We start from the raw sequence: 23,392 nt of genomic DNA on the forward strand, positions 1-23,392 counted from the left end.
TGTTAGCTCAGGGCCAATCTTTCTCACCAAAAAAAAAAGAAAAAAGATGGTGGGACCAATTGGATCTTTTAAAAAGTATGAAAATCACTACTTACTTTAAAAGCAGTTTAGGGGGCGTCCCGGTGGTGCAGCAGTTAAGTTCGCACGTGCTGCTTCTCAGCTGCCCAGGATTTACCGGTTCAGATCCCAGGTGCGGACATGGCACCTCTGGGCAAAAGCCATGCTGTGGTAGGCGTCCCACATATAAAGTAGAGGAAGATGGGCATGGATGTTAGCTCAAGGCCAGTCTTCCTCAGCAAAAAGAGGAGGATTGGCAGTAGTTAGCTGAAGGCTAATCTTCGTCAAAAAAAAAAAGCAGTTTAGAAAGCAAATTTCTAATGGATTAAATACCTAAATGGGAAAATTTATTTTTTACATAATAAAAAACTTAGCAGAGAATTGAGGTGACTGTATGTGTAATTGAGGGGTTGCCTTTTTAAACAGAAAGGAAAATGTGAACCAAGTGAGGAAAGATAGATATATTTGAGTATTAAAAGTTTTTATATTGTAACATTGGTATACTAATGAAAGCTCCTGGGAAAATATTTGAAATAGAAATCTTAAATAGCAAACAAAATATACAAAGAGCTCTTAGAAACTGATGACAAAAACACTAAGAAAGCAATAGCAAATGGCAAAAGGATGTAGGCAGTTCACAGAAGGGCAAATCCAAATGGCCAGTATGAAAAGGTTCTCAAGCTCACCAACAGCATGGGAAGTGAAAAGTGAGTAAAAATGGGATACTGCCTGACTCCTGTCAGGTGGGGAAAACTCTTAAAAGCATGGAGCACTTACATTTCTGGTAGGAATGTGAGGTGCTTTAGCCTTTTTAAAAAATGCCGTTTCCCCTTATTTTGTAAAAAGTACATTTATCGTCTAATTCAATACTGCTTCTGGGAATTTAGAGCAGAGGTGGGCAGACGTTTTCTACAAAAGGCCAGATAGTAAATATTTTAGGCTTTGCAGACCATATGTTTTTGTCACAACTGCTCAATTTTGTGTGACGTCACTGAATGCAGAATTGGGAAGAGATGTGTTGTAGCATGCTGTTATAGGATATTTCCAACGTATAGATATAGATATAAATAAATTCAAGAGCATATTTAATAGTAACCTGTAGTAAAATAAATTAGGAAGCAATGTTTTGAATCTTTATTATCCTTGTTTTTAATAATTATTTAGTTGTAAATTTGCATAATTTAATTTTCAGTTATGACTGTTTCATAACCAGCTCCCCAAATTCCTGAAATTTCACAGTTGACTCTCTCTAGCTGGTACCATCTGGCTGTAGTGTACTACTGGCTGTATCTATGTGTAACGATGTTTTGTGGTATTGTTTATAATGGCAAAACTAGGAAACAAATTATGTATCTACTGGTTGGGGAGTAGCTGAATATGTTATACTGTATCAACACCCTGCAATATATAGAAGCCATTAGAAAGAACCATTGCCTTTAGTGATGTCCGTATGTATTGTTAAATGAGAGGAGCAAGTTGCAAGGATGAGTCTATTTCATGATGCCATTTTTATAAAACAAGCAATGACAGACTCTCTCCTCATTTATGCATATGTGTTTGATTATATAAACATGGAAAAACATACGGTTACCTGGGAATGAGGACAGAAGAGGACAGGAGGTGAGGTAAGGGAAAAAAAGAATAATGTCTATGATAAAACCAGCATGTATGTTAGAATTCCCTGTGTGCTAAATTTTATGTATGTTTATATATACTGCCTAAAGAAATGCCTGAGAGTAATGTACCAAAATGTTAATGATGCCTGTTTTAGGGTGATGAAATTTTGTCCTTTTTTTTTTCTTTGGTGAGGAAGATTGGCCCTGAGCGAACATCTGCTGCCAATCTTCCCTTTTTTTTTTTCCCCTCCCCAAAGCCCCAGTACATAGTTGTACATCCTACTTGTAAGTCTTTCTAGTTCTTCTATGTGGGAATGCCACCATAGCATGGCTTGATGAGCGGTGTGTAGGTCTGTGCCCAGGATCTGAATCGGCGAACGCTGGTCCGCTAAAGCAGTGTGTGAACTCAACCACTTGGCCATGAGACCAGCCCCATGTCTTTTTTCTTGTAATCTGAAAATAAATTATTTTAATTGAATGAGAAAATGAACATCCTATAGAACTTCCAAGGATTTAGATTTATAATAAAATTTCTATCCTGTGAAAGGGCATACTTGGGTCAGTGCTTTAATAAAACTTACCGTTGGTGATACACTTTCTTACCTAGACCTTTTCATGTGTATCACTTCAAAAAAATCTTAATAGGTAGCATCTTGTTTCATAAGACGTGTATAAGTTTTACAACTATGATATTAAGTATGTGTGCATGTATGTACATATGTATATGACTTCATGTCCTCCTAGATTTCAGTTATCTTCATATTTAAATGGCACTCATTTTTTTGAAATTACTATTGTTTTCAGAGATTGCAGTGCATGAGTTACCTGTTCTCCAAGCCCCACAGGGGGAGTGAATTTTCATGTCCTTTGTCTTTTAAGGAACTTGCCACTCTACTTTGTGTTACTCTTATTCAAAACCCTACTTTTCCTTCTAATCTGTAGGCATTGGTAACCTCCTAGATGTGTGGTCCAGAGTCTTATGCACCCAGTGTATGTATTAATTGAATGAATAAATAATAGTATTTATCTTAGTCTATCATTATACGTGTAAAAATGATAAAACTACTTCCAGGATCATCAAAGTCTTGATTAATAACATTTTCATATGTATTAAAGAGCTTTGAATCATGTAATGAAAAGTACTACGCCAAAATAATAGACTATTGATGTTTTGGTTTGCTGATCAGTTTTCTACCTTGAATTTCCTCTTGGATCTTTTTTTTTATTCTTCTAACAGTTGGTGTTTGAATTACCATTGTTGTTATTTCTTAAGAGCCCCCCCCATAACACTCAGAAACCTTCTTGGTGTTTTATAGAGCAAAATTCAGAAAATTTATGCCTTTGTTAAGTTTATACTCTTTCTTTTTTTTTTGAGGAAGATTAGCCTTGAGCTAACATCTACTGCCAATCCTCCTCTTTTTGCTGAGGAAGACTGGCCCTGAGCTAACATCCGTGCCCATCTTCCTCAAGTTTATACTCTTTTTTAATATTGTTTCTGTCTCATAGAAATGTCTTTGGAAACTCTTTCTTTAATCTTGATAGAAAATAGCCCTTTCCTCCTTCATAACAAAGCTGTAATATTTCTTCTCAAGTAGCAACTTCTGCTACTGCTTCTTTTGTATTGTTCTCTGTCACTGTATCTCTTTGACAATAATGTGTTCTGAAATGAAGATGTAGATTGTTTTTTTTTAATACCAAGGGAACTGAGGTATAAGGTTGACATATTTAAACTCATTTTACAAACTTGATAGCTGGTAAGTTTCCTTTTACTTTGTGATGTTTGGATATAGGCGTAATTCAAATGGGGAAAACATAGAAGGAAAAACTTACGTTTTAAAAATTCATTTCATTTTGAACTCTAAACATTAGAGTTTTCTGTCATTTTGCGTCTTTTTCCTCGTTTTTGGGAAATCATGCTCCATTGATTGCTTTCTCCTGCTCATTTTTATTTGTATTGATGCTTTTCAGATGTCCAATTCTTGTTTAAAATGTTGCCATCGATTACTTTTCCTTTGACTTCAGGTTTGTGGTACTGTTCACCATAAATTGTGTGGAACATCCTTGTTTAATTGTATGCAGTTACTTCAGGAGCAGTGCAATGGTGATCACTAAAATGTTACCGTTGATCTAGCCAGGCTGTTCTTAATTCACCATGGGCTTTCTTTGAAGATACAGGAAAGTATAAGAAAATATTGATTCTTGGTGAATTAGGTGATTTTACTTTTATGCTTTTCTCCTATGCTTTAAACATCTTGTTTAGCTCTAAGTAGGTATTTATTTTATTGAAACGTCTGGTTTTCCTTTTGTTTATTTATTGTTGCTTCTAAGACATTCCATTGGCGATTTTTATTGAGAAGCAGATGACAGAATCATTTAAATCTTTTTTGGGAGGGGAGGATCACCTTAATGTAATAGCACTTTGAAAAATAAATACTTTTTCACTCCGGAAACCATGATACAATGTCATTAAAACAATCTTGCAAAATAAATTCACCCACCCTTATAATGCAGATGGATTTCAGTTTTGCATATTCTATTTCAATCTTTATCCATATGCACATTATTGTTTTCCTACTTGTAATGAAAGTATATATGCAACTTTTGGTGATTTTATTTTTCTTATAGAAAGCAAAATGTTAGCTCTACTAATAGAGTTCTAAATAAAAACAAATATTATTCATCTACAACCCTTCTACACCAGCAAAGGTGTCCACTTTAATCTTTGTATATATGTAGGTACAATTTAAAAACTGTGAAGATTTGTACCTGATTTTATTTTATTAATTATTAGATGAGCTTCACTGAGAATTTGTAAACTCCCAGTACTTGATACCTAAAGTGCAAGTCGTGGCCATACTGTTCTTCCCAACTGCCAGGCTGCCCAGATACTCATACCCACCCAGAGCTGAGTGGATGCATGGAGGCAGAGGCAGAGGGCGTGGCTGGGCGTCTGCCTCCTGTACGGGAGTCCTCATGCTTTCCTGTCTGTGTTGATAGGGCTCCCCATTCTTCGCCATGGGGTCATTCTGATTGTTGTCATTGTGAAGACTCTTTTTTTAGAAAAATCTCTTCACTCAGAGCAGGTCATTTTGTATTCCTTGTTTTTATCCACAAATCATCTCTCTTTCCAACCGAAGATAATGGGAGTATTGCCTGAATGTGTGGATCCTTTTCTTACTTCCTTTGTAATGTTTATCTCCCTAAGCATAAAGGGATTCCTAATACCTTGGCTTCAAACTACCATACTGGTCATAATTTTACGAACATAAATACTTTAATTTTCTTTAAAAACAGATGCTTAAAGCATGCCAACATGATTTCCCCTCCAGGTAAATTATAGGTTCACTCTTGTGCTGTGTTGTTAGACTATATGACACGCATTACCTGAATCCATAGGTGGATTAATTGTGACCTTGAGATGTTTATGATTTCTGGGTGCTTTTAGCCAGAATGAGAGACAGTACTTAGTCTGATGGCTGAAGGTTCAGATGTCTTCTTTTCAGTCCGCAGTCGAGAAGTGCACTAGTCAAGTGAACAATTTTCTGTATCCATTTTGTGGCAAATTACCGTGATTAGTATGTGTTCTGTAGCTTTGGAGCACTGTGCTCTGCTAACACCTTGGAGTAGTTTTCATGGCTGAGAAGTAGAAATCTTTCTGCTTATAGTCCAGATAATAAGGCAAGAGTATTATCTACCTAGGAGAAATTGGAGACTTGGCAGAATTTCAGTGTGAAAACCATCTGAATATTCGTGAAGTGGATGATTTTGGAACATGTCAGCATTATCTTTTTCCTTGAGACTTTTGGGGTATGATCGTTTGACAGAAAATTGCCTGATGAAGCATGAGCATAAGGAATAAGGTCTGGATTGCAGGGCATGTAACTAGGTTTATTTTTCAAAGGGAACTGAAATTATGGAGCTAGTGACTACCACCTGAGTACTAGTGATATTTCACTTGCAAGGACCAGCGTACACGTGAGTTAGTTGGATTGACTGCCGGGGGTAAGGGTAGGGGTGTCTCATAACACTTAGAACCCTCTGTACTTAGTACAAGAGTGCTTTCTGCTCTCTCCTTCCCCCACCAAAAATTTGACCAGTGGGAAATATGATAGTTTACGTATAAAAATGAAAATTAGTTTGCTAAGTAGTACTTCTTCATTTGTTTGGTTTTCTTTGTTTATCTGGATGAAAATGACTGAATTTGATGGATTTTCATCTTTCTTTTAGGCTCAGTTTATGAACCTCTTAAAAGCGTTAATCTTCCAAGACCTGATAATGAAACTCTGTGGGATAAATTGGATCATTATTACAGAATTGGTAAGCAAAACCTGAGGTAAACATGTCCTTAGGTAGCTGTGACTAGTATTTACTCTGCCTTCGTTACATTGCGCACATTAGGTGATGATGTTGGTCCCTCATTTGGATGTTGGGGTAGTTTCAGTGCTTGGCAGCTATATATTCCAATTGCATATTGATACGGGGACTATAAAAGGAATCTAGCAAGTCATATCTGTCCCTGAATAATTTTAAAACTATCACCAGTGTCCTCTGTGTCCTTTTAGCCTTCATAAACATCACCAGATTTGGAACCAGAGGCTATTCTTGATTAATGCTTACACAGACAAAGATTTTGCAGTATTCATTGCTCATTTACCTATACATGGTTCCTAGGTGGTTCTGAAGCTTTTATATCCATTTCTCATTCATTGAGGTACAGAAAGTAATCTCAGATTACTGTTACTAAAATCAGGCCCCTGATATTTTTGGTTTGTTTGTTTTGTTTTGTTTTTGCCAAGATCAGCCTGGCAAATTTTGGTTTTCGATATGAGTAAGCAGCTTTGAGATATGTGTGTATAGGGCTTCTCTTTGTTCATGAGACTGTAAGTTGGAAAGACCTATTAATTTTTTGTCAGTTTGCTTCTTGTGCCATTTACTTGGCCTACTATGGCAAATAACACAATTTGATTTATTTGTCTCCCCTGAGATAAGGACTTTTTTGTTTGTTTCAACCTCATGTAAAACTGTAATTCAGCTTATTTTGGTCAAGATTCTAGTATATATTCTATTCATATGTTGCCCTTTTATTATTTCTGTAGCCATAACCAGCTAGAGATTTAACTACCTTTTTAGAGATGTCAATTGTTTACTTCAGACTGTGAGGACCAATTCTTTACTCCGGGAAAAATAACAAATACCCTCATATTCTGAAAGAAATGGTAATGATAATCTCAGTTCAGTCTGAGAAAAAGAAAAAGAAAAATAAGTTAAATTTAATTCTTTAATCTCTGTGAAGGACCAGATTGCTTTGGACCTTTGAAAAACTGTCCTAAAAGTAGTTGACACATGCCAATCCAGATTAGATTAGTATATTTTTAGGAAAAACATTACTCATCTGTGTATAGACAAGAATAAGATAGCTTTTAGGAAATGTAGTTTTAGTGTATTTAATTTTCTATTTTATTACTCTTTTATAAAAGTTCATAAAACATTAATCTTTTATTTAAGTGAAACATTCCAAAAATAGTTTACTTGCTGTTTTCATGTCGTATATGGAAGGGATTCAGTTTTGAAATGTTAAACATATCCCTAACTTGTACAATATAATATGTAACATGAATATATTCCTCTGAAGACCAGGCACAAAATAGTCATCTGTGAAAAACAGGATTCTGGCCTGTTCACCAATTGAATTGGCTTTGGGTTGAGTGAATGTGTACCAGTCTTTGTTGTACATTTGCTTTATGTTTCCTTATTAAACTGATTTGTTGAAAATATGCTTAGTTTTTTGGCTAATCTTTTCTTTTGTACCTGATGTTGCCTTACAGCTCTTATTGGCATTAACCAGGGTATGCTAAAGGCTTAAAGTTCTAATTAGCTGAGACCTTTCCTCAAAAGTGGGAGACTCCTCCGTGCAGGGTGGATTCCCACTTCATCTGGAGTAACTTAAGTGACATTGTTTCTACATCTTTATAAAGTTTTCTACTACAGCTAAGTTGAGAAACAACAAAATTATCGGACGTGGGATGAGGATGAGGAAACCTAAGGAGAATGAATGGCTGTACAATTCCTTCTTTTTCTTGTCTTCAATTTCAGTCAAGTCAACATTGCTGCTGTATCAAAGTCCAACCACAGGTCTCTTTCCTACTAAAACGTGTGGTGATGACCAGAAGGCCAAGGTGCAGGACAGTCTGTACTGTGCTGCCGGTGCGTGGGCTTTGGCTCTTGCCTACAGGTGAGCTGGTGTGTGCGCTACTGGTAACTCACGTCTAGGTAAGAGGGTTTTGTTCGCCAAAGACAAATTGGGCAGCCGTCTTTTGGTTCTGCTGCTGACTTACTGTGTGACCTGTGACTGCTCACATCTCCTTTTAGGCCTCTAAACCTTTTAGTTTTCCTAAGGGTTTACGTGAGATTAATTCTAACATTTTATGACTTTGTGACCAAAATTTTTCATCTCTAGGCTTGTAAATCAGCATTAGTCTTTGGCAGAATGAACTGACCATTCTCATTGAGTTGGTTGGTTTCAATCATAGAGAGAATTGATGGTGATTGAATTTTACAGATGATAAAACTGGGGCATAGAGTAGTTAAAAGGATTTGTTCAAAATTACGCAACTAGTTAATGATAGAGTCAGGGCCAAGGCTCCTTTTTTTTTTGAGGAAGATTAGCCCTGAGCTCACTGCTGCCAGTCCTCCTCTTTTTGCTGAGGAAGACTGGCCCTGAGCTAACATCTGTGCCCATCTTCCTCTACTTTATATGTGGGACACATACCACAGCATGGCTTGCCAAGCCGTGCCTTGTCCACACCTGTCATCCGAACCGGCGAACCCCAGCCCGCCAAACCAGAATGTGTGTACTTAACCGCTGTGCCACTGGGCTGGCCCCTGGGCTCCTTTTTTTTCTCTCTCCACTTTAGTGTTTTGCCCATTGCACTTCATTGGGTATCACTTGTTAAATCTGGTTGTAAGTCAAATAACTATTTTATAAAGTAAAAAAAAATTCTTTCATTATACAAAATTTCTCCTTACTTTTTAAATTTCATTATATATGGAAAACATCCAATGTGGGTCCTGACACATCAGTCAATAGTAACACATTTGAACCATTATTAAGATTAGGTTTCTGAATATTAATTTTCTGAGGGTGACACATGCGTATCCTTCTGATTTGAAAATTCTGTCTTTCAGATGAACATGATTCCTTGTCTTAAATCATTGATGTGTTGCATTTGTAAAAGAAAATCAAATACTACTGACTGAGTAGTCACTTTCAGCATGCTTGTTTCCTAATGTCACTACAAGCCTTTCTTTACATATTCTATGTAAGCACAGCATAGCCTCCATTAAATGTGAAGCTACTAATGTCTTACGAGTACAAGGAGCAGCAATAGCACTTTAACCAAGTGGTCAAGCCAGTAATGGGGTAGACTGACATCAGGTGCCTCCTGATGTGACACAATGGTAAGTACCCATCACCCATGTTGACTTCTTACCAAAATGTTTAGATGGATCTACCTGTGAGTAAACAATCAGACAAAGCCAGATTGTGGCTGCTATAAGACGACTTACTAGGGCCCTTAAAAAACGTAGCTATCAAAGAAGATTAGAAAATAGATACGAAGATCGCTAGATTAAGAAAGACTAAAGAAGTATGACAACTAATGCATTGCATGGTCCTTGATTGGACCATGCATTAAAAAACACCATAAAGTATGTTTTGAGGATAATTGGATAAATTACATATAGACTATATCTTAGATAATATAGAATCAATATTAAATTTCTTGGGTGTGATAATGATGATGTTATGTAGGAGAATGTCCTTGTTTATAGGAGATACTTCTGAAGTGTTTAGGGATGGTGATGTTTGTAGCTTACTTTCAAATAGCGCAGAAAGTAAATTATGAATAGAGGATGCAAGCTAATTTTAGCAAGTGGTGAATCCAGGTGGAGAGTAAAAGGTTTATTGGAGCATCCTTTTAGCTTTTCTAGAGGTTTGAAATTTTTCTAAATAAAATGTTGTGGGAAAAATCGCTTAAAAAATACAGAAGCCTTTAAACATATGATGGAGACTTTAAAGTCCTTTCTTTGTTGGGCATGCTATGTACAAACTCCCTGGGAAATTTACCTTCTTATGTGGTTAAAGTAGCAGATTTTTCATCTTACTAGCAAGGGAAATAGTTCCCATTTGGAGAAATGCAAGGGTACTTATCACAGAATTATAATGAAGTCCTTTTTAGTTTCACAGTATTAAGTTGTGATGATTTGTTTAGAGAATTCTCATGTTGTAAAATTAATAGAATTTTTGTTGCTAATTCTACTTGTAAATGCCGGTGAAATCATATAAGATTACGTTATGAAGAATTTCCCAAAAATTAAGCTGTCAATATTTTCTCTTTAGGAATTTATATATGTATCTCTTTTTGGTAAGGAATGCATAATATAAAGTTATTAGTTTTTAAAAATTATGAGTAATTTAGTTTTTCTACTGGCATTAGTTTTCTGTGAGTCTTGTCAGCAATCTCATTAAACCTGACATCTGTTTGAATTTGTCTGTGTGTATGTGTACTGAGAGCTTAAAACGATTATTTTATGCACAATTATATTTCACACACATTTAGGAGTATAATTTGGTGTTATTTCATTGATTAGATATATTCTATTTTATTATTAGAGACTGAAGTAATTTATTTTTAAAAATGCACTTTTAAATGGTTTTTTTTTATTGAGTGCATAATAGTTTACATCATGGTGAAATTTCAGTTGTACATTATTTCTTGTCCATCACCAAATAAGTGCTTCCCTTTGCCCCCTGTGCCCACCCCACACCCCCATGCCCCTGGTAACTGCTGAACTGTTCTCTTTGTCCCAATGTTTGTTTATCTTCCACATATGAGCGAAATTGTATAGTGTTGTCTTTCTAGTCTGGCTTATTTCACTTAAGATAATAGCCTCCAGGTCCATCCATGTTCTTGCAAATGGGATGATTTTGTCTTTTTTTGTGGCTGAATAGTATTCCATTGTATACATATATCATATCTCTTCTTTATCCATCATCAGTCGATGTGCACTTGTATTGTTTCCATGTCTCGTCTGTTGTGAATAGTGCTGTAGTGAACCTAGGGGTACATGTGTTACTTTGGATTGTTGATTTCAAGTTGTTTGGGTAGATGCCCAGTACTGGGATAGCTGAGCCATATGGTAGTTCTATTTTTAATATTTTGAGGCATCTCCATAGTGTTTTCCATTGTGGCTGCACCAGTTTGCATTCTCACCAGCTGTGTATGAGGGTTCCCTTTTCTCCATGCTCTCTCCAACATTTGTTATTTTTACTCTTAGTGATTATAGCTATTTTAACAGGGGTATAGTGGTATCTTAGTGTAGTTTTGATCTGCTTTTCCCTGATGATTAGTGATGTTGAACATCTTTTCCTGTGTTTATTGGCCTTCTAGATATCTTCTTTGGAATAATGTCTGTTCATATCCTCTGCCCATTTTTTGATCTGGCTGTTTGTTTTTTTGTTGTTCAGTTGTGTGAATTCCTTATATTTTATGAAGATTAACCCCTTGTTGGATATATGATTTGCAAATATTTTCTCCCAATTGGTGGGTTGTCTTTTGGTTTTGATCGTAGATTCTCTTGCCTTGCAGAAGCTCTTTAGTCTGATGAAGTCCCACTTGTTTATTTTTTCTTTTATTTCCCTTGTCTGAGAGGACATGGTATTTGAGAAGATCCTTTTAAGTTCGAGGTCAAAGAGTGTACTACCTATATTATCTTCCAGGAGTTTTATGGTTTCAGGACTTATCTTCAAGTCTTTGATCCATTTTGAGTTAATTTTTGGGTATAGTGTGAGATAATGGTCTACTTTCATTCTTTTGCATGTGGCTGTCCAGCTTTCCCAACACCATTCATTGAAGAGACTGTCTTTTCTCGATTAGTATGCGCTTGGCACCTTCGTCAAAGATTAGCTGTCCGTAGATGTGTGGTTTTCTTTCTGGGCTTTCAGTTCTGTTCCATTGATCAGTGTGCCTGTTTTTGTACCAGTACCATGCTGTTTTGATAACTATGGCTTCATAGTACCTTTTGAAGTCAGGGATTGTAATGCCTCCAGCTTTGTTCTTTTTTCTCAGTATTCTTTTAGCAATTTGGGATCTTTGGTTGCCCCACATGAATTTTAGTGTCCTTTGTTCTATTTCAGTGAAGAATGTCATTGGGAATCTGATTGGGATTCCCTTGAATCTGTAGATTGCTTTGGGTAGTATGGACATTTTTACTATGTTTGTTCTTCCAATCCATGTGCATGGACTCTCTTTCCATTTCTTTATGTCATCATCTATTTCTTTCAAGAAGGTCTTCTAATTTTCATTGTAGCAGTCTTTCACTTCCTTGGTTAAATTTATTCTTAGATATTTTATTCTTTTTGTTGCGATTGTAAATGAATTGTATTCTTGAGTTCTCTCTCTGTAAGTTTGTTACTACAGTATAGAAATGCAACTGATTTTTGTAAGTTGATTTGGTACCCTGCAACATTACTGCAGTTGTTAATTATTTCTAGTAGTTTTCCAATTGATTCCTTAGGGTTTTCTATAATAAGATCATGTCATCTGCAAACAGTGAGAGTTTCACTTCTTCCCTCACTATTTGGATTCCTCTTATTCCTTTCTCTTGCCTAATTGCTCTAGCCAAAACCTCCAGTACTATGTTGAATAAGAGTGGTGAGAGTGGGAATCCTCGTCTTGTTCTTGTTCTCAGAGGGATGCCGTTCAGTTTTTGCCCATTGGGTATGATGTTGGCTGTGGGTTTGTCATATATGGCCTTTATTGTGTTGTAATTTCCTTCTAGTGCCCTTTTATTAAGAGTTTTTATCATAAATGGCTGTTGGATCTTGTCAAATGCTTTCTCTGTGTCTGTTGAGATGATCATGTGGTTTTTATTCCTCATTTTGTTAATGTGGTGTATCACATTGATTGATTTGCAGATGTTGAACCATCCCTGTGTCCCTGGAATATATCCTACTTGATCATGATGTATTATTTTTTTGATGTATTGCTGTTTTCGGGTTGCCAATATTTTGTTGAGGATTTTTTCATCTATGTTTATCAGCAATATTGGCCTGTAGTTTTCTTTTTTTGTGCTATCCTTGTCAGGCTTTGGTATCAGAGTGATGTTGGCCTCATAGAAGGATGACATGTTAGGTGTGTTAGGAAGCTTTCCATTTTCCCTAATTTTTTGGAGTAGTTTGAGAATGGTAGGTATTAAATCCTCTCTGAAAGTCTGTTAGAATTCTCCAGGGAAGCCATCTGGTCCTGGGCTTTTATTTTTGGAGATGCTTTTGATTACTGTTTCAGTCTCTTTCCTTGTGATTGGTTTATTCAGATTATGTATTTCTTCTTGATTCAGCTTTGGGAGGTTGTAAGAGTCTAAGAATTTATCTATTTCCTGTAGATTGTCCATTTTGTTAGCATATGGATTTTCATAGTATTCTCTTATACTCCTTTATATTTCTGTGGTATTCATAGTTCTTTCTCCTCTTTCACTTCTCATTTTATTTATCTGAGCTTTCTCTCTATTTCTTTGTATGTCTGGCTAGGAGTTTGTTAATTTTGTTTATCTTCTCAAAGAACCAGCTCTTTGTTTCATTGATCCTTTCTACTGCCTTTTTTGTTTCAGTAGCATTTATTTCTGCTCTGATTTTTATTATTTCTCTCCTTCTGCTGACTTTGGGCTTTGTTCTTTTTCTAATTCAATTAGGTGTTGATTCATACTGCTTTTTTGGGATTTTTCTTGTTTATTAATGTAAGCTGGTATTGCAATGAATTTCTCTCTTAGTACTGCTTTTGTTGCATCTTGTAGCGTTGGTTTGGGATGTTTTCATTTTCATTTGTCTTCAGATATTTTTTGATTTGTCCTGTATTTTCTTCAATGGTCCATTCTCGTTCAATTGCCTGTCGTTTAGTCTCCACCTCATTGTTCCTGTCTCAGCTTTTTTCTTCCTTTCTTTTTTTTTTAAGATTTTGTTTTTCTTTATCTCCCCCAAGCTCCCTGGTACATATTTGTATATTTTTCATTGTGGGTCCTCCTAGTTGTGGCATGTGAGATACTGCCTCAGCATGGCTTGATGAGTGGTGCCACATCCTCGCCCAGGATCTGAACTGGCAAAACACTGGGCCACTGAAGTAGAGCGTGCGAATTTAAACTCTTGGCCCCGGGGCTGGCCCCATCCGCTCTTTTCTTGTAATTAATTTCTAGCTTCCTAGGATTGTGATCAGAAAAGGTGCTTGTTATTATTTGAATCTTCTTAAGTTTATTGAGGCTTGCCTTGTTTCCCAGCATGTGGTCTATCCTTGAGAATGTTCCAGGCACATGTGAGAAGAATATGTATTCTGCTGTTTTTGGATGGAGTGTTCCATAAATGTCTGTTAAGTCCAAGTCATCTATCCATTCATTTAATTCCACTGTTTCTTGGTTGATTTTCTGTCTGGATGACCTATCCATTGATGTGAGTGGAGTGTTGAGGTCCCTATTTTTATTATGTTGTAATTTATATCTCCTTTTAGGTTTGTTAATAGTTGCTTTGTGGATTTTGGTGCTCCTGTGTTGGGTACATAGATATTTATAAGTGTTATGTTTTCTCGGTGGAGTGTCACTTTGATCATTGTATACTGCCCCTCTTTGTCTCGCTTCACCTGTCTTATATTGAAGTCTCCTTTGTCTAATATAGGTATTGTGGCACCTACTTTCTTTTGTTTGCCGTTAGCTTGGAGTATCGTCTTCCATCCCATCACTCTGAGCCTGTGTTTGTCATTGGAGCTGAGATGTGTTTCCTGGAGGCAGCGTATTGTTGGTTCTTGTTTTTTGATCCATCTTGTCACTCTGTGTCTTTTTATTGGAGAATTCAATCCATTTACATTTAGGGTGATTATCGATATATGAGGGTGTAATCCTGCCATTTTATGCCTCGTTTGCCGGTTCTCCTGCATTTCCTTTGTTTCTCGTCCCATGTGTTATGGGTCTATCAATTGAGTTCTGTAGTTTTTGTGTTGTGTATCTTTGTTTTCTCCTTATTTATTATTTGTGTCTCTCTTCTGCTTTTTTGTTTAGTGGTCACCATGAGGTTTGTATTCAAAATCTCGAGATAGGAGTCCATTTTCTGATGGCCTCCTATTTCCTTAGACTAAACCGATTCAGTCCCTTTCCCCTTTCCCTCCTAATTTGTTTTTCTCACGTCTTATTCCATCTTGTGTTGTGAGTTTGTGGTTAAAATGTTGAGAGTATCTTTATTTTTGGTGTTTTCCTTCCCTTTATCTTTAATGTTATACTTGAATATTTCCTAATTCATTCTGATGTGTAGCCAGACTTTTCTGAGTTTGTCTACCTGTTTATCTCCTCACTCCATGCTTTGTAACCCTCCTCTCCCTTTTTTCTTTCATGCGTGAGGGCCATCTTCAGGCTTTCTTGTAGGGTGCAGATCTTGTGTCTAGGAACTCCCTAAGCTTTTGTTCATCTGGGACAGTTTTTGTTTCTCCATCATAACTTAAGGATATTTTTGCTGGATAGAGTGTTCTTGGGTGAAAGTTTTTGTCCTTCTAAGATTTGAATATGTCCTTCCATGCTCTCCTAGCCTGTAAGTTTCCTGCAGAGAAATCTGCTGAAAGCCTGATAGGAGTTCCTTTGTAAGTTATTTTCTTTTGCCTCGCTGCCCTTTTTTTTTTTGTCATTCACTTAAGCCAGTTTCACTACTATATGCCTTGCAGTAGGTCTTTTCACGTTGACGTATTTTGGAGATCTGGTAGTCTCTTCCACATGGATTTCCATCTCCTTCCCTAGGTTTGGGAAGTTCTCTGCTATTATTTCTTTGCACCAGCTTTCTGCTCCATTCTCCTTCTGTTCTCCCTCTGGAATACCTGCAATTCTTATGTTGCTTTTCCAAATTGAGTCAGATATTTCTCAGAGACTTTCTTCATTTCTTTTTAGCCTTTTTCTCTCTCTTCCTCTGTCTGGAGCTTTTTAATATGACTGTCCTCGATTATGCCAATTCATTCCCCTGATGTCCACTCGAGCATTCAAGGAATCCATATTTTGTTTTTTCTCTTTGATTGTGTCTTTCATCTCCAGTATTTCTGTTTGATTCTTCTTTATAATTTCAGTTTCTCTTGTGAAGTAGCTCCTGAGCTTGTTAAATTGTTTCTGTACTTTCTCTTTTAACTTGATGTTAAATTAAATTAAAAACTTGAATGTTTGATGATAGCTTTTTTGAATACCCTGTCATTTAGATTACAGATTTCTGTGTCTTCCGGAATGATTTGTGTGAATTTGTCTTTTTCTGTCCGGTCTGGAGATTTAATATAATTTTTGATACTACTATATGGCGTGGCTTTATTCTTTTACATCCTGGTATTATTTGGTTGCAGTTCCCACCTATCGCCATTGGCTGGGGGTTAAGAGCCACGTATCTGAGCCATCTGTGATCTTCTGGGATCCCAGGTGCTGCAGCCAGTATTAGGCAGTTCGGTGAGGAGACGCTTTCTTCTGTGTACATTTCTGTGCTTACTTGCTCTGCCCTTGCTATCTGCTCCACTGGGGTCTTGGCTCGATGAGGTTATTGCCGTGTTAGCTTTCACCTCAGTAGGGGCTTTACCTTGGGCTACGAGGTCCGTTGGGGATCTTTGATGTTCCCACGAATGTGTGCTCCCTCCTTCCTTCCCCCTCGGAGGCTTCGTGCAGTACTGCATCGCAGTCTTTTGGGGAGGGAGCACACTTTTCTCTTACCCTGTTCCACCTCCTCGACGTGGCCTTCATCCTCTCCACCCTCCGACCTGTGGCTGTGTGGGTCTCTCAGATGTCATTTTTGTTGTGTGGATGTCCTCTGTTGGAGTTTGAATGTCTTTTTCATTGTATTGTGGATGGGAGAGGTCATTGGGAGAACTCACTCTGCCATGATGCTGACATCACTATAATTTGGCTTCTGAAATTGTTTTTTAAAATGTAATATTCAGTTCTACTTAATCATTTTATTTTAATTTAAAGAACAGAAGAAAAGCTTACTAATATGTGTGAGTTTTTAAAATGTTTATGTATCAGGTTGTAGTTCCAAATGCACCATTACTTGTAATTGTATTGCAGGAAATTATCTACTTACTGTAATTAGGGTAAACAAATGTAATATATTTACATTTTGTTGTTACATAATTACAACTATTATGATTATATTATTTTAGAAATAATTATGTGATTTTGACCTACATGGTTCAAGTTAAAACTGTTTCTGAATGTACTCAACTATGTAAAATCTGTTAAAAGAAAGTTGAACTTATACTTCATGTCATATTAAAAAGTATTGTGCAGGTTTTTTACAGTTTTTATTTGTTTCTAATATGACTTCTAGAGACAAACATGACTTTAAATGAGAGTTTAAAGGTGGAATTTCCTTTTCTTTGCTTTTAATATTTGAGAAGAGTCTTTTTTATGTTTTTGAGGATGAATCATTTTTTATTTATATTTATCAGCTTGATTATAAATGTATTTTTTTATTGAGGTTATAATGGTTTATAACATTGTGAAGTTTTGGTTGTACATTGTTATTTGTCAGTCATCGTATAAATGTGCCCCTACAACCATTGTGCCCATTCCTCAACCTCCTTCCCCTCTGCTAACCACTAAAGTGTTCTCTTTGTGTCTGTGTTAATTTATCTTCCAAATGAGTGAAATCATATGGTGTTTGTCTTTCTTTGTCTGGCTTATTTCACTTAACATAACTTTCAAAGTCCATCCGTGTTGTGAATAGCTCACTTTTTTTCTGAGTAGTATTCCATTGCATATATATACCACATCTTTATCCATTCATCAGTCGATGAGCACTTAATGGGTTGCTTCAACTTTTTGAGTATAGGGAACAATGCTGCAATAAAGATAAGGGTGCATAAGTCTCTTTGAATTGTTGATTTCAGGTTCTTTGGATAAATGCTAATTAGTGGGATAGCTGGGTCATATGGCATTTCTGTTTTTAATTTTTTGAGAAATTTCTATACTGTTTTCCATAGTGGCTGCAACAGTTTGCATTCCCACCAGCAGTGTATGAGGTTTCCCTTTTCTCCATGTCCTGTCCAGTGTTTGTTATTTTTTTGTCTGTTGATTATAGCCATTCTAATGGATGTAAGGTGATATCTTAGTGTAGTTTCGATTTGCATTTCCCTGATGACTAATGATGTCAAACATCTTTCATGTGCCCATTGGCTATCTGTATATCTTCTTTGGAAAAATGTCTGTTCATATCCTTTGCCCATCTTTTGATCGGCTTGTTTGTTTTTTTGTTGTTGAGTTGTGTGAATTTTTTATATATCTTGGAGATTAACCCCTTGTCAGATATATGATTTGCAAATATTTTCTCCTAATTGGTGGGTTGTCTTTTCATTTTGTTCCTAGTTTCTTTTGCCCTGCAGGAGCTCTTCAGTCTGATGAATCCCACTAGTTTATTTTTTCTTTTGATTTCCTTGCCTGAGTAGACATGGTATTTGGAAAGATCCTTAAGATCTATGTCAAAGAGTGTATTGCCTATGTTTTCTTTTAGAACTTTTACTGTTTCGGGTCTTACCTTCAAGTCTTTGATCCATTTTGATGTAATTTTTATGTATGGTGTAAGAGAATGGTCAACTTGCATTCTTTTACAAGTGATTATCTGGTTTTCCCAACACCATTTATTGAAGAGTCTTTCCTTTCTCCATTGTATGTTCTTAGCTCCTTTGTGTAACATTAGCTGTCCATGGATATGTGGTTTTAATTCTGGGCTTTCAATTCTGTTCCATTGACCTGTGTGTGTGTTTTTGTACCAGTACCATGCTGTTTTGATTATTTTAGCTTTGTAGTATATTTTGAAGTCAGGGATTGTGATGCCTCCAGGCTTGTTCTTTTTTGAGAATAGCAATTCATTTGTTAACAGAATATTGACTTGAAAGACTATTTTCAGAGTGTTTAAATGTACATACTGGAAAAACAAAAACTCCAGGCAAATGTGTATGAGATACCTTGCAGTACTGTCCAATGGAGAGAAAGGATGCTTTCTCCCAAGAAATCAACCCGTTCCCTTCCAGTGCTAGGTTCATCACCATTTTAGGAGTTGAACAAAATAGGTGGTCCTCGCTTAGTGCGAATAAACAATTATGTCATCTAGCTATTTATACCAAACAATATTCTGGTTTTATTTACCTTGAAATTTGCCTGTGGGGAAATAATGCACCAATGATAGGGTTCACATGTCTAGTTTCTTCATTTGTTATTTAATTATGGAATTCTGCTTTAGATATAAATTCAAGAGTTCATATTATAGGAATATCAGATCAACACTTGCATATAGCCTGTATCAATACGTTGTCTAGAATTAAATTAAAGTTTTCATTTATTTTTTAAAGTTAAAAGTATTCTTCAGATCATATTAAAATTTGATTTTGCATCCATAGAACTTCCTAAAGAGAGTAGAATATTACCAATTCCTGGTAGAAAATAGAGGAATTATTTTGAGTCACAAGGTTCACTTTAATCTTAGGAAAGGTAATAAATATACCCTAATGGCCTAAATGTTTTTACTAAAATGCAGCTGCTCCTTTATTTTCTCAGTTAGAAGAGACATATTCTTCTGATTACTGTATTATTTGCAGAAGAAAGAACAAACAGAACTTCTTTAAAATAGAAAGATCATTTATTGGAATTGAAAGATTCTAGAATATTTTAGTTGTGGTCTAATACTTATTGACATTAGGGGTAGAGAATTATTTTAATGACTTGATTTTGTCTTTGTCTGAATTATTTTTTTGTTTTTAGATGAAGTAGGAAATGTACATAGAACATTTCAGTGAGTTCATTATACTCCAGTTGTGGTATTTACTCCTTATATCAATGCTTGGTCCACTGTTATTCATACCATAATTTGCCTGTGAAAACACTTGTGTCTCCCAACAGGGGGTATAATGGAGCAGAGAGCATAATCATGCTCGTTTTGCTGCATTGTCTGTATTTGAAAGGAGGAATTATATTCTGATGATGAATAAGTTACTTTTTTTTTTTTTTTTTTAAGATTTTATTTTTTCCTTTTTATCCCCAAAGCCCCCCGGTACATAGTTGTATATTCTTCGTTGTGGGTCCTTCTAGTTGTGGCATGTGGGATGCTGCCTCAGCATGGTTTGATGAGCAGTGCCATGTCCGCGCCCAGGATTCGAACCAACGAAACACTGGGCCTCCTGCAGTGGAGCGCGCGAACTTAACCACTCGGCCACAGGGCCGAATAAGTTACTTTTTACTGACATTCACCATACTATGTTAAAATGATCATCATTCTTCCTAGTAGTGGTGTATGAGGCCTGCAGTTAGAAGAGGAGGTAATTATAGTATACTTTTTAAGGAGGCAGGTTATGCTTTTTATCAAGTAAGGATGATTGCCAGATATTTTAGTAAAGATTTAGTGAAACAATGGATAAGCTACTTTTATTTTTCAGTAGTGGGTAATAATCATCCACCTTTTGAAGGTCACTGATCCATAATAAAAAAGGAACTTAAGAAGAGAAGAACATCTTAACCTAGTTTGATAGTTAGATTTTAGCTGTTCTTTCTTTTTAAAAGCAAGAGATTTAAACAATCGTCAATCGACTTTAAACTAAGATCTGAGAGTACAAAACTTCACGCCCAAATCCATCATGTCTCGTACTGCGTGTGTGTTTAGTTGAAGGCCTCCTTGACCGTGTGCCCACCCTGGCATCATTAAACACGTGGCAGAGCAAAGCAGACGTGTGGCTACCTTAATCTGTGCTTCCTTGAATCGAAATGGTATTGCTGTAACCTAAAGGGATTGATTTTAAAAATTGCCCTTTTGTTGTAACAGTGAATTTTAAAAATCTTTTGGTAGATTCTTCCAATATAGAAATATCCTTTAAAATTTCAGGCAAGTCAATGTAGAAAATATTGTATGCTATTTTTAAAGAAGTTGGCTTACTTCCTTACAAGAAGGAAGAATCTGCAGAAGTTTCATCACAGGATTTTTTTTTTTACTGCGGCATTTCTACATCTGCCGGGAAAATGGAGTTTCACTGTTGCACAATTAGTAGATGTTGCCAGAACTCGGGATTAGCCAGATAGTTAAATACTTAATTATCAAAAGCTCTGCTTCCTTTTCAAATGCATTTCCAATTTGTTTCATGAGTTATCTCTCTCACCCAGGCGCATTGATGATGACAAGGGAAGGACCCATGAGCTGGAGCACTCGGCTATAAAATGTATGAGAGGAATTCTGTACTGCTATATGCGTCAGGCCGATAAGGTAAAACACTGTGGTGTGGACTGGAATTCTCATTTCATTCTGAAGGATTAATTTAACCAGTATAGCAATAGAATTTTCTGAGGAGGAATTTACTTGCAAAAGGTAAAACCACATCCTAGGGCAGTCTAGATAGGTTAAAACAGCTTCTGCCTTCCTAGTTCAGGGTTTTGAATACTGAAATTTGAAGAAATACTTTAAGCAAGAGGTGATTGAGAATTGGTATGTGGGCTTGAATTTGTTTGTATTTTGCATCTGGTGTTTGCTTGATAAAGACTCAGTTTCTCAGGAACCTCACAATATTCATAATTCTAACTATTATTATATTACTTAAGGAAATCCTTATCAAAGTTCCTTTGGCACATGTGAATGCTCTGGCTTAAGTCAACTTTAGTTAAAAAATATAATCATTTATTTAAATGTAAAGAGTTCAGCAATTATAGAGTTAGTTAACAGCATTATTACGGTTACAGGATTATTGTGGAAATTAAAGAAATAATATACATAATAAAATCTTTTAAACTGTAAAGCTCTATATACATATGATATTCCCCCTACTTAACTGCATCTCTGTGTCCCCTGATCCTAATACAGTGCATCCATATATTTACATCACTGTGTCAACGGTCCCCAGGACAACCCCCAGGTTTGATGATTCTTTAGCAAAGATGCACACTGGTAATTATGCAGGCAATTTTGATCACCTAATATCTTGTATGTTTTTGTCATTTGCATATTATATTTTATGCTTGAAAAGGATCTAAAAGTTGTGATAGCACATTTTCTTCTTGAGATCTGTATCTAAAAGTTAAAACTGAAAAAAAAATCATTTATATTCTGCACCAGACTATGGCAACAAGAAAATGTTAGTTGGCAGAAAAAGTAAATTTATTCACAAGCTGATAATAGATGTGTGACAAAACTATAATTTGTCTACTGAGATTTGACTTTGTAAATCATTATAAAGGTTTTTCAATGCTTGAAAAAAAGTAGTATGTCACATTGACATACTTGAATTAAATTAGTATGTCATATATATTGAAGTAATTGTGATTAAAGTTATTTTTTCCTAAGTGTGAGAAGTTTACTATTTATTTCACATTTATCATTTCATGAATGCCTAATGTCTGTGAATTCAGCTTTTCTTTCAAGGAAACATTGTGGGAGCCGTGGATTTCATGTGTTTGCCAAACAAGCAGACAGACTTAAATTAGAGTTGTTTCTCAGACGGAAGGAAATGATGTAATATGAAGTTTTTTCTCGGTGGCTTGTTTAGCCCATTGTTAATGTCCCTTTCTAAATATTATTCAACCTTACTAAACAGTCTTGACACTTATGTCTTCTTTTGAATGTGTCTGAAGCTGTCTTGAGTTTCACTTAAGCTGTCTTGAATTTCTTAAAGTGTAGGATTAGCATTTCTTTGCTTATGTAGGTGCAGTGGTTACCATTAAAACAAGTGTGAATTGAAAGAAGGTATGGATCACATTAGGATTGGGTATTTATGCATACCACAAAATGTAGGGTTTTACAAATTTTAAAGTGTTTTCATTGCTATAATCTTTGTTCATACCAGTAACTTTCTGGAGTCAGAGTGGAGGATATTACTATAATCCGCATATGAATGAGAGGGCTTGACTCAGGGAGATTGAACCATGCACCCTCTCACTGCCTCCCACCAAACCTTCACTCTTATTGGTGCTCACCATTTCCTTCATGACTCCTTAGCAATAGAGAATGTTAGCATACTTTAAAATGTGAAACATCTGTGGGCCTTTCCTTAGACTGAAGTGAGGCATATTTATAGTGTTCATTTATGAACCGAAGGCTCATCTTCTGTGTCTTCTGAAGTAAAACCATGACTTAGAATGTCTCAGGCTCCTTGCTTTTATTGATTTCTCATTGTGAAACATGCTTCGTGACATATTTTCTAAAAATCCTACCTAAAAGAGATATTTTTAATTTATTATGAATTTGAATAGAGTTGTCCTTGATTTGCAGAATGTATAGCAGTCTGATTTCTATTACTGTTTTGCCACTTGTCTTAATTCCTACTTATTAATGTTATGTATTTTTTACCTCTAAATCTTCGTATACCTGTTCTCTCATTTACTCTCTTTTCTAATACTCCTTAAGAAGTACTCAGAATTTTTCAAAATTGACTCAATCTGCCGTTAGGAGTTTGGAGGGCAGAGATATGCTTTACAATAGGCTATGAATGTTGCTGTCCCTACTTATCTACTTAAAAAATTTGTTTAAAATGCTCCTAAGTAGTTTCTAATTCATGAGAAATCACTAAATTTTTATAAAATATATTCTTTCAGGATTCCCTTATGAGATGATTTTTCCCACCTAATTGCCTATTTTAAGGCTATAAATCAAGAATAGATGATAAATACTCACTTACCTTTTCCTAAATCATTAG

At 35.9% G+C, this 23,392-nt stretch overlaps 1 protein-coding gene across 8 annotated transcripts in view; it reads left to right on the forward strand.

Moving 5' to 3' along the window:
- Window positions 1–23,392, forward strand: part of PHKB (phosphorylase kinase regulatory subunit beta) — a 219,435-nt gene that overhangs the window by 19,570 nt on the left and 176,473 nt on the right. For all 8 annotated transcript variants that reach the window (XM_046680401.1, XM_046680400.1, XM_046680402.1 and 5 more), the window contains 3 exons: window positions 5,901–5,990; window positions 7,767–7,905; window positions 20,874–20,973. In XM_046680401.1, the coding sequence (XP_046536357.1) occupies window positions 5,901–5,990; window positions 7,767–7,905; window positions 20,874–20,973 (329 nt within the window). The remainder of the gene's footprint in view (window positions 1–5,900; window positions 5,991–7,766; window positions 7,906–20,873; window positions 20,974–23,392) is intronic.

This window comes from Equus quagga, chromosome 13 (genome assembly GCF_021613505.1).
Source record: "Equus quagga isolate Etosha38 chromosome 13, UCLA_HA_Equagga_1.0, whole genome shotgun sequence".
NCBI classification, from domain to species: Eukaryota; Metazoa; Chordata; class Mammalia; order Perissodactyla; family Equidae; genus Equus; species Equus quagga.